The 17361-nt window shown below is 34.5% G+C and overlaps 1 protein-coding gene across 3 annotated transcripts in view; it reads right to left on the bottom strand.

Moving 5' to 3' along the window:
* LOC101406848 (UDP-glucuronosyltransferase 2C1-like) overlaps window positions 1-16541 on the bottom strand; it is a 31489-nt gene extending 14948 nt beyond the window's left edge. For 2 of the 3 annotated variants that reach the window (XM_087434721.1, XM_087434722.1), the window contains exons 1-3: window positions 16486-16541; window positions 11575-12230; window positions 5821-5969 (exon numbers count right to left, since the gene is read on the bottom strand). In XM_087434721.1, the coding sequence (XP_087290847.1) occupies window positions 5821-5969; window positions 11575-12230; window positions 16486-16541 (861 nt within the window). Of the gene's footprint in view, window positions 1-5820; window positions 5970-11574; window positions 12296-16485 lie in introns of those variants that run through there. The other variant, XM_004419131.3, reaches the window with a different exon arrangement.
* Window positions 16542-17361: the final 820 nt, after the last annotated feature.

Below are 17361 nucleotides of genomic sequence, written 5' to 3'. Positions count from 1 at the left end.
TACACAAAAATCTATAACATTTTTTCATAACAGCAATAACCAACCCGAAAGTTTAAAATGAGTCATCATTCACTTTAGTAATTAAAAATATAAACTAGTTAAGAGTACAGATGTATGCATTTTATTGAAAAAAGTTTCAAATTCTAGTAAATGACATAAAAGACCCAAATAGATAGAGAGATATATTGTGTGTATTAGTCAGTGTTCTTGAAAGAAATAGAACAAGTAGGATCTGTGTATATCTGTCTATATCTCTCTATCCCTGTCTGTCTATCTATCTATCTATCTATCTATCTATCTATCTATCTATCTATCATCTATCTATTTATAGAGAGACATTTATTTAAGGACTTGTGTCATGTGATTATGAAGCCAGGCAAATCCAAAATCTACAGGGTAGTTCATCGGGCTGGAGATCCAGAGGCGAGCCGATGTACTTCAAGTCTGAAGGCCATCTGCCGGCAGACTTTTCTTTTTGCCTGGGAGAGTTCAGTCTTTTGTTCCATTCAGCCCTTCAACTAATTGAGTGAGGCTCACTCAATGGAAAGCAATTTGCTTTACTCAAAGTCTACTATTTAAATGTTAATCTCATCCAAAAATACCCTTGCCGAAACATCCAGAAAATGTTTGACTAAATATCTGGGTGCCCCGGGCCAGGCAAGTTGACACATAAAATTAACCATCACACTGTGATTCTAGATGGATTGACTTAATATGTAAATCTATCAATATTTTAAAATTAATTTTCAGTTATGGTATAATTTTCTTGAGAAATTAGCAAATATTTTTAAATTTATATGGAATACCTTTTTATAAATAGTGAACTCTGAAAAAGAAAAGGAAATACTGAGAACTTCTTAAACCAGATAATGATACATAATACAAAATGAGTGCTACTAACCTCCTAACAGACAAAATGAACAATAGAATGAAGTGGTGAGACCAGAGAAAGTATGATGAGTATGTAAAAGCCTGCTATATAGAAAGGTGATATCACAAGTCACTGAGACAACCAGTAAGAAAAATTCACATGAAGTAGACTATTTACCATTAGGTGGCACTATAAAAATATATTTACTACTTTGGACAAAAAAGGGAGTTGAATCTTTACCTCACATTACACATTATTTTAAAATCTAATTGGATTAAATGAATCTATAGGAAAGTAAAATGTTATATTTTTAAAAATAAAATATAAGAGAATATAATCTTAGAAATGAGAAAAATATTTTAAATGAAAATTTGAAAACTAGAAACCATAAGGTAAAAAAGGATGGATTTGATTACATCAAATTTAGTACTTTATGTTTAAACAAGGAAATACAAGGTAACATTAACAGAAATATGAATTCATAGAGGAAGATACTTGCAATGACTGAAACAGGGAATAATACCTAGATATGCTAGATAATGGAAAGAATTTGTATCACTTGTCAAAAAAAAAAAAAAAGATATATTCTCCAAAAGAAAAATGTCCCAACGATGTGAGTTTAACAGAGAGAAAGTCAGAATAACTGGTAGACTTCTGAAAAGATGTTCAACTTTGTTATTAATTGAGATTACCAATAAAATTCAACAGTGTGAAACCACTTTGCCTCTATGTAACTGACAAAGTTAGAAAATAGAATACTATCAAGGGCTTGACATGATGTAGAGGATGGTACCACTCAAGCACTCCTGATGAAACTCTACATTTGTACAGATATTCAGTGAAATTAAATGAACAGTGAAATTAAATGTGCATGTATCCCATGACCCTACAATCCCACTATTGGGTATGTTTCTCAAATATGTGCACAGATCTATAAAGGAATATGTTTGAAATTTTTCTTCACAATAGTCTTTGTTGTAGAATAGAGATGGAGACACCTGATTGTCCTGTATGGGAAACAAATAAATAAAATGTGGTAAATGCTTGTACCAAAATTCTCTGCAACTGTCAGAATGAATGAAATTACATATATTTACAAATAGAAACTTGGATACATATTAAATAAAGCATAGAGTAATAAAAGAAAGAAAATATGAATTACAGCATAACACCATTTACATAATTAAACTCAAATCAATGCTGTATATTGTTCAAAGATCCACAGTTATCTGTGTAAATTGCAATGAGAGAATAAAGGTTACACGCACTTGACTAGGTGCCTACTGGTTGTAGGGTAATGGAAGAGAAGAGGAAAAAGAAAAAAATGTAAGAAAATAAATCAAAAGAGGTAGGTATCTGCTGTGGGCTGATTAGGGAATTGCATGAGTTGAGAGCATAATTAACACAATCTGTGGACCTGAGATGCAAACAAAGCAAACAAAAATAAAACATGAATTCCATAATTCCACCAACGTATGTTTTAGCATTCAAATTCAAATTGACATTTTTTTACCATGTTGTAGTGTGAGGGAAATTTTTCCCTCCTCTTCCCCACCTTTTCCTATGTCTTCCTTAGAAGGAAGAGATGAAAATCTGTTTGAGTCTTACTTTGGAACCCTTATTGGATCACATATACTAGGAGAATATTTTATTGAGTGTGATAAGAACACCTAGACATGGGTGAGTGGGGATCTTTCTCTATTTCCTCTGCAGATGGAGTCAAAAGTTTAAGAAAACAACCTGTTCCAAAGAAAGGCTTTGGATATTGTTTTCTTTTCGTTTTTAAACTGATCTCATTACTTAGGGATAGCTGCCTGATCATTGATAATGTTTTGACTCAAGCATGAAGAAGCTATGTACAGTTGAGTCTATCCAAATGATCCAGACTAATTTACTGCATAGAGATTAAGGCATGAATGTAGTCAACAGAAGAGCTTACACTTATTTATAATATGCCATTGTGTATATTGTTTCTGGAAAGATTCAAGTTTTACCAGGTTCTCCCATCATGCTTGTGTCTCTTAGATCCTCAAACTTCATGATTACTTTACTTTTCACCCTCACTATGGATTATTTTGCACATTCTCGTTGGCTCTTGTGTTTGTCTGTAACATGTAGACTTAGTGTCCTTAATCTGCTTTTATAATTGGGAATATTATTGAAAATCCTGAAATATTCTAATACCAAAATCTAAAATGAATTATTCAAAAAATAAAATGTTATGAAAATACCTGCTGTATTAAAGAACCTTACTGCTGTCATAGACTTAGGAATCAATTTTTTCATGAGCATGAGAACATGTGCATGTGAACATGTGCATTATTTGAATGCAGAGATTGTGATTGTTCTTTTGTAGTGTCCCCAGGGCCCTACTGTGCTCTGCTGGGAGGAGACAGGGGAAATAAGATTCCACTGGAAATACTGTAAACCTCTGTTCCTTTCTGGGTATTCTTAAAGGTCATAGAAAAAACATCAGGTAGATCCTTAGTGCCACACTGTTGGTAAAATGAATAAATACATAAATACACACAAACATATATTATATATATGTATGTATGGGTTATTAGATCAATAATAAGGCAATAGGAGGGTTCTGAATATGTTTGAATTATTAAGATACAGCATATATGCATATAAGTCAGTCTCACACTATCCCAACAGATGACTTCTATGCTTTTAGACTTGAACCTTTACAGTAGATCATCTTTTATCTAAAAGTATGAAATAATGTGAAGAAGGCTCAGAGTATTTAAGTGACTACTTTCTGATAAGAAGCACTGGTTTAGAACAATATAGAATGGATATCCAGGATTATTTAACTTGTCAACATCAAATTAATGTATTCATGTAACAAGATAAAATTTCTGTTACATGATTTAAAAATTCTCAAGTATTTTCATCCTCTTCAATGAACATTTCATATACTTCCTGGTCTCACCTTAGACTTAGGTCTTGCCCTACATCCTTTGAGTACACTCTACTTATTTTACCCTACCTGCATCAGGGTCCAGATGGAAGCTTGATCTGTGTCCTCCCCTCCTCTGACTGCATTTCCAACCATTTCCTTTTCTATGCTTTTAAAAATATCTTCATCCTTATGTGTTTCATCTGTACTAGCAACTACCCATGCTCACTATGCCAATTTTCACACTTTTAGGAACACCCATGTTCCCAGACGCCTTGTCATCTGGCTCATAGGCCTCTGCCCCACCTCAAGTTCTGTTTTTACCCAGGATGACTTAACAAATACAAAATCAAGTCTTTTTATTCCTTGACATTCTTAATTTAAAACCACTGCTTATGGAAAAGGCGCAACTATAGATGGAGTAAAAAATCAGTGAATTCCAGGTATTCAGGAGTGGGGAGGGATGAATAAATGGAGTGCAGGTGATTTTTACTGCAGTGAAACTATTCTGTATGATACTATCAGTATGGTTACATGTTATTTTACATTTATCAAAACCTATAGAATGTACAACACAAAGACTTAACCTTAATGTAAGCTACGGACTTTGTTTGATATTGATGTGTAAATGTTGCTCCATTGATTGTAACAAATGTGTCACACAGATGTGGGATATTGATGGTGGGGGAAGCTGTGTGTGGGAGGAGGACAGGAGATAGGTGGAACTCTCTACACTTTCAGTTCAATTTTACTGTGAATGTAAATGGATCTAGGAAAAAGTCTATTAAAAAATCACAAATGCCATATAGACCTGTCTTCTGAAATTAAGACACTGTATTCGGTATCTGCCTACTGAACATTGCATTGGCACCTCAAATTCAGCATGCCCAAAAATGAACACATCATTTTCCATCACAACTGTTCAACTTCAGTTCCACACCTTGCTAAATGCCAATATTCTCTACTAAATTGCCCATACAAAGAAATAAATAAAGGAAAGATATACAAAGAAACAAAAAACCAAGGCTTCATTCTTGAACCCTGTCCCTTAACCTCCACCTCCAGCCAATCACCAAATCCTATTGACTTTCTTTGTAAATACTTCTTAAATCTATCCGTTCTACATAAGATCACTATCATATTGGAGTTTTTATCTCTATAATCTCTTGCACGAACCGTAATCGTATCTTAGCTCATTTTCCTTCCTTAAATATTGTTCCATTCCAAAAAATTTAATAGCCAATATTATGAAAGCCTAAGCTGTATCACACTACTGCTTAATTATGCATTGATCCTTCAATGACCTTAAATTCGAAGCAAAGAGAATTGAGTATTGCTCATTTGTTTTGTCATAACCTATCCCCCAATTATTTCTCCAGTCTAATTTCTCTCTTCTATTCAAACCAAACAGTTCATCTTTACTGTGCTTCTGCCAGATTTTTGGATAGACCATCATATCTCTATTTGATCTGTTCTCAAATTATTATAATTTCCTCACATTGTCCATTTCTAAGACAAGGTGATGCTAAATAACATGCAACTACAAAATCTCAGTGGCTTAAAACAACAGTCTATTTCTTTCTCATGCCATGTGTCCATCTAATGAGCTGCAGTTGGTACGCATATTCTTTAATCCAGAACTCAGATTGACAGAGTAGCCAATATTTGGAACACAGTCTATTGGCATAACAAAGGAAAAGAGAATTCTGGAGTATCTGGACCTGATAATTAGGTGTTGGGCCTGGAAGTGATCCATGACAGTTTAGCTCATAGTCATTGCCCAGAGAGTACTTCATGGTTCCACTAAACCCAGGGCTAGGAATTGAATTCCTGTCTAGTATCTAACATACTTGATGAACATCACTAATGATTGCCATCATAATGTTATAAGATACCTATGGCAGTATAATAGTCTAAGAGGATATTATCCATTAATTCCCATGTCCATGTTTTCACTTTGGTGGTAAAGTATTATGAATAATAAATCGGAAATCATTCCAAAAGACGCATACTCAAACAAGCAAAAATAAGGACAATTAATTACCTTAGGTAGAGGCTTTGCTGGCTTGCAGTGTAGTCCTCCAACAAATTCAAAATTAGGTAAATAAGGGTAAGGAAATTCAAAATCCCAGGAAGTTCGAATCAACCACATTTCAGCTTTCCCCATAATCTCACATAATGTGGTAGGTTTTCCTGAATAAAAATGAAGGGTGATAGTGGAAAAACAAACTGATATGTTATATGGGAAATGCTTTACCATCAGCTTTTCTAAGAAAAATCCTTAAAGAAGCAACATTGGGCCTATGTAACCCGTGTGAAATCAATTAGTCTCTCCCCCATGAAGAGTATACCATAGTGAGATTCTGAATAACCAACCAAAGATAGAAGTCTAGAACAAGGCCAAAGCCCCGCTGAAAATAGACTCTTTCTACTTGAGCTAAGCGTGAGCCCTAGTCCATGCTCAGAATTGGCAAGTGCTCCCAGCAGGAAGAAGAAACTCAGGCAGTGATCCTCAGCTCACGATGGTAGAGTGTCTCCTCCTCTTCTGGAATTCCAATTTATCTCAACATTGTTGCTCCAAAAGCCTTCTGATGTTTTTGAGAAATGACTTTTGTAATTTATCCATCTTTTTCTAGTGTTTGTTAGTGTGCTGCCACAACTAATTATATCCTACCAGGAACGGAAACCTTTTAATACAGTTTTGAAAGTGATTATCTCCTTTGCTATACAAAATGAAAGTTCCTGTTTCACAAGACTTTGTCCTCTTTGGTGAAGACATAGTACTGCATAATACTCTAGTGGCAAAATATTTGCTATTCTGACATATTTAGTTGGCAAGCAGTACAAAAGAATACTTTTCAACTGAAATGGTAGCCATTAAACATTAACAGAATAAGAACTCAAGTTAGTGACTTTGAATTAAATCTTTTTCCTTGGTTTGGAGCCAGAGCTCCATTTCTAAATTCCATTCAGTTATTGTGGTATAAGAAAACTTACCCAGCAGTTTGGTGTCATTTTGAATATATATTCAGTATTACTAACGTGAGGAAATCATAATCACTATATGGTTTCCCATCATATGGCTTTTTGAATATTCTCCTTGATGTTCTAAGTGCACTAAAGTTTTGATCAGAAAATATGAGGGATTTTGAACAATTTATCTGTATAAGAGATCACATGCAAATATCAATACTTTCTGAATTTGAGTCTGGTAACAACAATGGTATTCAAAATCCAGTTTTATATTTAGTATTTATCCCATTTTGGTGCCTTATTGGTGTTGGCCATGGGCATAATCTTGTTCTCTTTTTGTGTAATCCTTCACCCCTCACCCTTTTTATGACAACTTTATTGAGACATTATTTATATACCATACAAGTCTTCCTTTTAAGTACACAATTGATACGTTTTCAGTATATTCATAAAGTTGTGCAACCATCACCACTATTTACTGTTAGAATATTTTCATTACCCCCAGAAGAAATCCCATATCCATTGGCAGTCATTCTCCATTTCCCCCTCTTCCCAGCCCCTGACAACCACTATCTACTTTCTGTTTCTGTTTGCCTATTCCAGAATAATCTTACTTTGTTTCATATAAATGAAATCATACACTATGTAGCCTTATGTGCTACTCTCTTTCACTTAGCATAATATTTTCAAAGTTCATTCATGTCCTAGTATCTACCAGTACTTCATTACTTTTTGTTACTGAATAATATTTATTTGTATGGATATACTTCATTTTGTTTATCCATTCATCAGTTGATGAACTTTTGGTTTTCCATTTTTGGCTACTACGAATACCGCTCCTATGAGAATTCATGTATATATTTGTGTGGGCATATGTTTTCAGTTAACTTGGATATATACCTAGGAGTAGAATTGCAGAGTCATATGTTTGATTTGCTCTCTTTCATAACAAGATAATATCTTTTTCCTGTTAAATATTACTCCTTAGTTAATAATCTAGTGTGCTTAATGCATCTTATTGAAAGGAAGACAATATAGCACAAGAGGAGTAAAAAATAATGGGTTTAGATAAAGAGACTATGAGAGAATGTTCCAAATTTGGAAATCAAAAGAAACTACAGCATTTCATTTTGATACTATGCTGGGGCATAGTTGAACAATGGATGAAGATTTATTGAATTCTTTAGGGGAATGTGTCTACGTTTTACTTTGTTATTTATTATTGGTTTTCAGTGGACTTTTGAGTCCAGATACAGTGACATTAAATGTTAACTTACATATTTTTATCTGGTAGAGAAGATCACACCCAAAATTATGATTTTACTGCTTACAGGACATTAACCAGTTTTTTGTCTAACCTAGTAGTATTATCTTAGCATTCCTTATTTTTCCCCCAAATGTTTATAAATAGTTACTCAAAATATTTTTTGAACCAGACTGCCATCTTATTGATTTCCTCCTTGATTATTTGAATATATCTATGGCATGATTCATTTAATAATTCTATAAGAGTTATGAGTTATATTTTTAAAACTTTGAAAAATATACTTAACAATACATATAAAACGAAGATCCTAAATTCTGAATAGCCAAATGACAATCTATAAATAACAGAATTTTAAATTTATGAGAGTTAAAAAAATATATTCTTTCTGTTTATCAAGACTTCATTCTTCTTTCTCATATTATTGATATAGTCCCAAAATGAATATTCTAGAGGACCAGGAGTTAGGAAAGAATCAGAGACAGAGTCATATCCTATCACTAATGCTTCACTGTGTAAGAGGTTCCAAAACTGAGTATCAAACTGCTGGAATCAGAAGTACATAAATAATTTAGATCCAGCAGCAGATTAGTCACTGTCTAATCCATGACTCAGAGAATGTCTCCAGGATGAGATTGTAAGTTATATTTTCTCAGTTTTGTCTTTTGCTGCTTGAACTCTGACCATGGATAAGTGATGGGTGCAGCAGCCTCTGCCCACAATGTTTTTAGGGTCAAGTCTAGAAGAAATAAGCACCTGCTTCTGTCACAGAATTCCCAGAAAAAGTCTCAATGCAATGTGTTGGCCTTGATTAGGTCACATGCCTCCCTGAACATATGGCATATGAATGGGAAGTGTATTTCATTAGACACATGTTCATCTCTTTTGTGAGGTGCAGAGGAAATAATTTCTCAGGGAAAATTTAAAACAGATAGCAGAAGAAAGGAAAAGCGGTGCTGCGTTATAAAGTAAGAGATAGCAAGTGTAAAGGAATATTTTACTTCTTTTTAGGAATAAACTTAAACTTTGGTAATGATAAGTAATTAGAAATATTTCTGTTAAAATTAATAACAAGGAAAACAATCCTAAAATTCATATGGAAACACACAAAAGGCACTGAATAGCCAAAGCAAGCCTGAGAAAAAAAACAAAGCTGGGGAAATCACACTTCCTGATTTCAAACTGTATTATAAAACTATAGTAATCAAAACCATGTGAACTGGCATAAAAATAGACACATAGACCAATGAACAGCATCAAGAGCCCCTAAATAAATCCACACATATACAGTAAACTAATAATTCACAGGGGAACCAAGAATACTCACTAGAAAAAACACAGTCTCTTCAGTAAACAGTGGTAGGAAAATTGGATATTCACATGCAAAAGAATGAAACTAGACCCCATTCTTACTCCATTCACAAAAATTAGCTCAAAATAGATTAAAGACTTAAATGTATGACCTGAAAGTGTAAAACTCCTAGAAGAAAACATAGGGAAAAACCTTCTTCACATTGTCTTGACAATAACTTTTGGGAAACGATGCCTAAAGCAGAAACAACAAAATTAAAAAAGAAACAAGTGGGACTACATCAAACTAAAAAGCTTCCGCATAGGAAAAGAAACGATCAAGAGGAAAAGACAACCGACAAAATGGGAGAAAATATTTGCAAACCATATATCCAATAAGGGGTTAATATCCAAAATACATGAGAAACTCATACAACTCAATAGCAAAAAAACAAATAATCCAATAAAAAATGAACAAAAGACCTGAATGGATATTTATCCAAAGAAGATATTCAAATGACCGACAAGTATAAGAAAAGATGCTCAACATTACTAATCATCAGGGAAAAGCAAATCAAAACCACAGTGAGATATTATCTCTCACCTGTTAGGCTGGCTATCATCAAAAAGACAAGAGATAAATGATGGCAAGAATGTGGAGAAAAAGGAACTCTTGTGCACTGTTGGTGGGAATGTAAGTTGGTGTGATCACTGCGGAAAACAGTATGGAGGTTCCTCAAAAAATTAAGAAAGAACTACCTTATCATGCAGCGTTTCCACTTCTGGGTATATATACGAAGAAAAGGAAATCACTATCCCGAAGCAATGTTGGCACTCCCATGCTCCTTACAGCATTATTTACAATAGGCAAGACAAGGAAACAACCTAAGTGTATATTGATGGATGAATGGATAAAGAAAATGTGGTTATATACACAATGGAATATTATTCAGCCATGAGAAAAAAGGAAACCCTGCCGTTTGCCTCAATAAGGATGAACTTAGAGGGAATTTTGATAAGTGCAGTAAGTCAGACAGAGAAAGACAAATACTGTCCACATATATGTGGAATCTAAAAATAAAAAACAAAAAAAAATCCTTATAGATGCAGAGTATAGATTGGTGGTTGCCAGACGACGGGGTTGGAGGGTGGACACAATAGGTTAAGGTGTTCAAAAGGCACAAACTTTCAGTTCTAAAATAAGTAAGTCCTGGGGATATAACATACAGCATAGTGACTATAGTTATTAACGCTATATTTTATATTTGAAAGTTGCTAAGAAAATCGATCTTAAAATTTCTCATCTCAAGAAAAAATAGTTTTTAACTATGTGTGGTGATGAATGTTAACTAGATTTATAGTGGTGATCATTTCACAATATATACAAATATCAAATTATTATGTTGTACACCTGAAATTAATATAATGTTATATGTCAATTATATCTCAAGAAAAATACCCTAAATAATGTAAGCAGGGAACCGATTCCTCAAAGATAACTAATATCTTATGCAAAATCATTATTAGGACAATTATAGGAACAGATTTTTAAATTAAAAAATCAGTTATGCAAAAGGGAAAACGAAGGAGTAAGTGGACTTGCTGAAATAGAGAGAAATGTGCTCAGGGTCAAAGCTCACTAAGTTGACGTCTAGTGCATTTTTGAATAGAACAAGAACAAAAAAATAGTGAGATAAGTTAAAGAATCTGAATATATGGTCCTTCAGAGAAAAATCTTCCAGTTGTTCCCCTATGAGAGACAAGAGCAGATGAAACCAAGATACATATATTTATTTTCTAGTTTTGTGCTCACCACGTGACAAGCCCTGCAACCAAGCAACTAAGCCTAGATGGGATGCAAACAAAAAATTTAAGAAATAGCAAGTTAATCACAAAGAAAACAGGATGTATAAAGGAAGAAGTAAACAAGAGAGAAAGAGTCCAAGGTGTTGAAATTCAAGCACGGTGTTAGATGCGGATTTTCCAGATAGTCAAAAACATTAGTAGCAAGTAGGATTTTTGTATAAAGCATATTCCTTCTCTGATATGTTGTAAGTACTCAATCGTCTAAAACAAACAAACATACAAAGGAATCTTTTTTTTCGTTTAAAACAGCTTAGCCACTGTTTAGCCAGAGTTTTTCTACTCTAAGAGCCTCAGGAGCTTGGGTCTTGACTTAAAAACACCTTTTTAAAGTTTTCATACAGTTAGATAAATATTTACATTTTGCATATGAAAGAAGAATCCTTATCACATGCAAATTTCTCTTACCTAAAACCTTGCTGTAATACTCATCCCATTCTGGAAGTATGAAATATAAATACATAACACCACTCATTGCATACAATAACCAATTTTCCAGCCTCTGTACAAAAGTCATGTGGTCTGTCAGTCCTGATGTGCTGCCAGGAACATAAGAAGAAGAGGTGGGAAGCCCACCACACACTCTTTCAATGAAACTCCCGTAAGAAAACCGTAAAGAGTATATAAATGGAATATTGAGAAGCTCAGCCAACAGCTCCCCACAAAAGCTTAAAGGATCAGCAACGCAGATGTCAAACTTAGCTGCCTGTAGCCTGCCGAGTAACTCCTTATTTGTGATAGCACTGTCACATACTCTTCTAAATGTCCTCAAAAACCTCTTGATTATTTTTGACAGTTTTACTTGCGTGTCCCACCATGAAAGACTTGGCACTTCAAAAGTACTTGTATAGAGAATTGTATTGAGCTCTTCCATGAGAGTTTCTTTAGTTTCTGAAAGTTGAAGGATCTCTACATTAAAGGGAATCTTGGTATGATCAATCATAAGGCTAGGTGAAGGTACCAGGATGGTTATTTCATGCCCACGAAGATGGAGTTCTTCCAGAATAACTTTTAAATTAATCCAATGACTAAAATCCGTGGGCCATACAAGTACTTTCCCAGCCCTTCCAGAGTCGAAGAAGCACAGATGCAACATGAAAAGGACGCAGAAGGTTTTCACAGTCTTCATGATCAGCTCCTGCTCGAACAAAACCTGGGCTTAAACTAAGGGCATGAAGTTCACGATCCACAGAACTCTTCTCTGACCCTCTCAGCCAATTTATAGTAGGTCGCGGTGAACTTTATATTATTGATTAAAATTAAATGCAACTGCTTTGATAAAACAAAGTCATGTCAATAACACGAGTAAGGAAGAAAATACTCATAATCAGAGTTTCAAAACTTTTAGAGGACATGAAAAAAACAAGGCTTAAAGTTAAACACAAATCTAAAATAATTTCTAAATAATGTTAAGAAAATCTACTACCATGTGATGCATATTCAATAAAGATTGGATTTTTTTGTATCTTTTTCTCTGGTTTCATTTGATGTACATTTGAACAGAATCACCTCTCTAGTATTTCTCTTAGTGATAACTCTGCTAGATATTCTAGACAGGAAGAAGTCTATCATCTAATGCCAGAAGGAGAGAATATGTGCACTGTAAGAGGCATTAATGCAGAGAGAAGACTTAAATCCAAATATTCTAATGCTAAATTTAGTGCTGTTTCTGCTAAATCATGTTGAACTTTAAGAGAAAAACAATAATTTTTTTTTTTACTGTTACTGCAGATGTGAGTTTAAGTTCTGATTCTAGGTTAGATTAATGTTATATTGAGAAGAGATATCTTGGAGTTGAAAAGGCAAATCATGAAGAGGAGAACAATAATCTTATCCCTCCTTCCACTTCCAGCACATTCATTCTATTTGCTTTTTCAATCTAAGAGACATTTTATAATGTAAAATTCCATTTTTTTGCTTGGATCCTCACACCTGGAAGCCACTACACCAAGTAGAAATTGGTCCAATGATATTTAGGACAATAACTTCATCTATAATTTTTTGCTTAAAAAGTTGATTTTTCCTCAAGCAATTAATCAATAGGAATATGTAATGATAATAACACTATCATTTTTATTATTATAAGAATAATTGGCTAATAAGAAATAAGATTCAGTAATTATTCAATTGATCATAATATCTATAAATTCTACCCCAAATTATATATCCTCTATTCTCCTTTATCAGTCTTCACTATCATCAATCTAATCCTGGCCGTTTTCATATCTAACCTAGACTAATGGCAATAGTTTTCTGATATTCTTGCTTTCACTTTTGCACACCTGAAACCCACTTTCTACCCTGAAACTTTTCTGATTTTCAAAAAATTCTGTTTCAGATAATGTCATTTTTGAGCAAAATATTTTAATAATTTTCTTTTTTGTATATGTTAAAATCTACATTGTCGGGCCGGACCCGTGGCTTAGCGGTTAAGTATGCGTGCTCCCCTGTTGGCAGCCCAGGTTCGGATCCCGGGCACGCACCAAAGCACTGCTTCTCCAGCCATGCTGAGGCCGCGTCCCACGTACAGCAACTAGAAGGATGTGCAGCTATGACATACAACTATCTACTGGGGCTTTGGAGGAAAAAAATTAAATTAAATTAAAAAAAAAACTACATTGTCTGAAATAACCCCCAAGATTCTGACTAGTTTTCTAATCAAATGTTGTTCCACTTTCCTCCTGTAAACCATATCAACTTCCTTTGAGCTTTTCGATTATAAGAAGTTCTTTTCTGGAGTGACATCAAAAGATTGGAGAATAGGAGTTCTCTACTGTCATCCCCACAACAGAAAAGTGATTTTGACAGCCACCCAGGGATGAGAGTACCCGTTGGAATCCAGGAGTCCAATGGGGAAGTTTCAACTCACCATGGAACAAAACATTCCAAGAATAGATGAAGATGGTAAAAAGAACAGTTGCACTTTGTCTGTATTCCTCCTCCCCAAAGGCAGCATGACTCAGTGCCAAGAGAGAACAGTGTGACCTTTGATTTCTACTACGGCAGAAAATGTGATCATGTGAGTGAGTACTTAGCTTCCCTAGTCATTCACGATGCTTTGCAAGAGCCCCACTTCTTTCTTGCCTTACTCAGATTACTGAGGAAATCTGCAAGGCTGAGGGGTTGAAAGAGGCTGGGATCAAAGCCAGAGCTCAGAACTCATCAAAGGGATGCTACAAACCACTTTGTGGTCCTTTCTACTAAAGAATTTGCTGACTCCATTAGAAAGTCTGCCCACAAGCCACTGGGGACACCTCACCTGCAGACCACCCCTAACTGGCCCCCCACATTCCATGCACTTCACTCCCATTACCCCGATGTCTCCAGGTGTGTGCATCCATTGATGGTGAGAGTGAGCCTTTGTAGACAGCTAGTAAGCAAGTGCAGAAGGCCAGCCCAAATATGTGAGCTGAGGAGTGTTCTCATAACCTTGAGTATATCAAGCTTCTGCCCTAGGGAAATCAAATGGGAGGCTCTCAAAACTTGTTCTGGCTCTGTGGGATCGAGAAAAGTCATATCATCTGAATAAATCACCCTCAGGTTAGAACAAGAAGTATAGAGCAAGGGTATCCATAGAAAAGTTCTGAGAACACCTCAGAATTTCTAGTCAGACTCATAGGGAAAGGCATCTCTCTCCTGAAGCCAGTCCATAAAGACTGGAGGAAGCAACTCCTTCATCAAATGTGAACACCAATGTAAGACTTCAAGAGACATGAAAAATCGAGGAAATATGACACCTCCAAAGGAACACAATAATTTCCCAGTGACATACAGCAAAAATATGAAAATCTATGAATTGCTTCAGATGAATTTAAATTAAATTGCTTAAGGAAGCTGAGTGAGCTATAAAAGAGCACAGAGAGACGACTCAATGAAATCAGGAAAACACTATACATACAAAATAGGAGGTTCAACACACACAGAAATCATAAAATGAATCAAACATAAAGCTGAAAAACATTAAAGAGATTATTTGTTTAGATGAGGACAAACAAAAAAACACAGACATCTTGGAGCTAAAGAGTACAATGAATGGAATAGAAAATGAATACAGATCATCAACAGCAGACTCAATCAAGCAGGAGAAAGAATCTGGGAACTCAAAGGATAGTCATTTGAAATTATCTTGTCAGTGGAGAAAAGAATACTTCAGACCAATACCCCTGATGTATTTAGAAGCAAAATTCTCAACAAAATATTAGCAAACCAAATTTAACAGCATATTAAAAGGATCATACACTATGATCAGGGAGATTTGTTCCTGGGATACAAAGATGGTTTAACATAAGCAAATCAATAAATTTGATACTCTACATTATTAGAATGAAAGTCAAGAATCGTATGATCATCTCTATACATGCAGAAAAAACAATTGAAAAATAAAACATCCTTTCATGATAAAAATGCTCAACAAACTGGGTATTAACAGAACATACTCAACATAATAAAGGTCATCTATGACAAGCCCACAGCTAACATCACACTCAATGGTGAAAAGCTGAAAGCTTTTTCTCTAAAATCAAGAACAAGTCTGCTGCCCACTCTTGCCACTTTATTCAACATAGTGTAGGAAGACCTAGTCAGGGCTAACAGGCAAGGGAAAGAAATAATAGACATCCAAATTGGAAAGGAAGAAGTAAAATTATTTTTGTTTGCAAATGATGTGTGTTACATTCAGAAAATCCTAAAGTCTCCACCAAAAAACTTGTTAGAACTAATCAGTGAATTCAGTAACTTTTCAAGATACAAAAATCAACATACAGAAATGAGTTGTGCTTCTGTACACTAAAAATGAAACATCTACAAAAGAAGTAAGGAAAACATTCCCATTCACAATAGCGTCAAAAACAATAAAATGCTTAGGGGTAAATTTGACAAGGGATATGAAATATCTGTATACAGTCATGCACCATATAACAACATTTTGATGGTACATCAATGATGGACCACATATACAACAATGATCCCATAAGATTAGTACCATATAGCCTAGGTGTGTAGTTCGCTATACCATCTAGGTTTGTGCAAGTACACTCTACGATGTTTGTACAATGACAAAATCATCCCATTATGCATTTCTCTGAACTAATCCCCATCCTTAAGCAATGCAAACTACACTGAAAAATAGAAAACTTTGATGAAAGAGATGGCAGAAGATACAAAAGATGAAATGATATTCTGTATACACGGATCAGTAGAATTAATATTGTTAGAATGTCCATGCTCCCCAAAGTCCTCTATATTAAATACAATCCCAATAAAAATTCCAAGGAGTTTTCATAGAAATAGAAAAAACAGTGCTGAAATTGTTATAGGGACAAAACACCTCCAATAGGCATAGAAATCCTGAGAAACAAGAACAAAGTTGAAAACATCACACTTCCTGATTTCAAACTATACTACAAAACTATAGTGATCAAAAAGTATGGAACTGGCATAAAAATATGCACATAAATCAATGGAACAGAACATAGAGCCCAGAAAAAAATCTTCGAAAGTACGATCAACTAATATTTGACAAGGGAACAAAGAATATTCAATCAGGATAGAATAGTATCTTTAATAAATGGGGTTGGAATACTGGATAACCACATGCTGAAGAAAGAAACTGGACCCTAAACTGCACCACTTGCAAAAATTAACACAAAATGAATAAAGACTTAAATGTAACATCAAAAACTGTAAACCTCCTAGAGAAAACATAGAAAAAAAGCTTTTTGACATTTATCTTGCCAATGATTTTTTGAATATGACACTAAAAGCACAAGCGACAGAAGCAAAAAGAAACAAGTGGAAATACATCAAACTAATAAGTTCTGCTCAGCAAAAGAAATAATCAACAAAATGAAAAGACAACCTATGGAGTGGAGGAAATTTTTGCAAATCATATATCTGATAAGGTATTAATACTCAAAATACATAAGAATCTCATACAACTCAATAGCAAAAATAAAAATCTGATTAAAAAATGGTCTGAGGAATTGAATAGACGTTTTTCAAAGAATATGTAAAAATGGCCAACAGATGCATGAAAAAGTGGTTGAAATCACTAATCACTGCAGAAATGTTAAGTCAAAATCACAATGATATGTTACCTCACACCTGTTAACATTGCTATCATCAGAAACAGGATATGACAAGTGTTAGTGTGGATGTGGAGAAAAGGGAACACTTATGAACTGTTGTTGGGAATAT

Source organism: Ceratotherium simum, chromosome 8, assembly GCF_057802395.1.
Source record: "Ceratotherium simum simum isolate JZ-2026a chromosome 8, ASM5780239v1, whole genome shotgun sequence".
NCBI classification, from domain to species: Eukaryota; Metazoa; Chordata; class Mammalia; order Perissodactyla; family Rhinocerotidae; genus Ceratotherium; species Ceratotherium simum.
The sequence above is the reverse complement of the archived record's forward strand: the minus strand, read 5'-3'. Positions and strand labels throughout refer to the sequence as shown.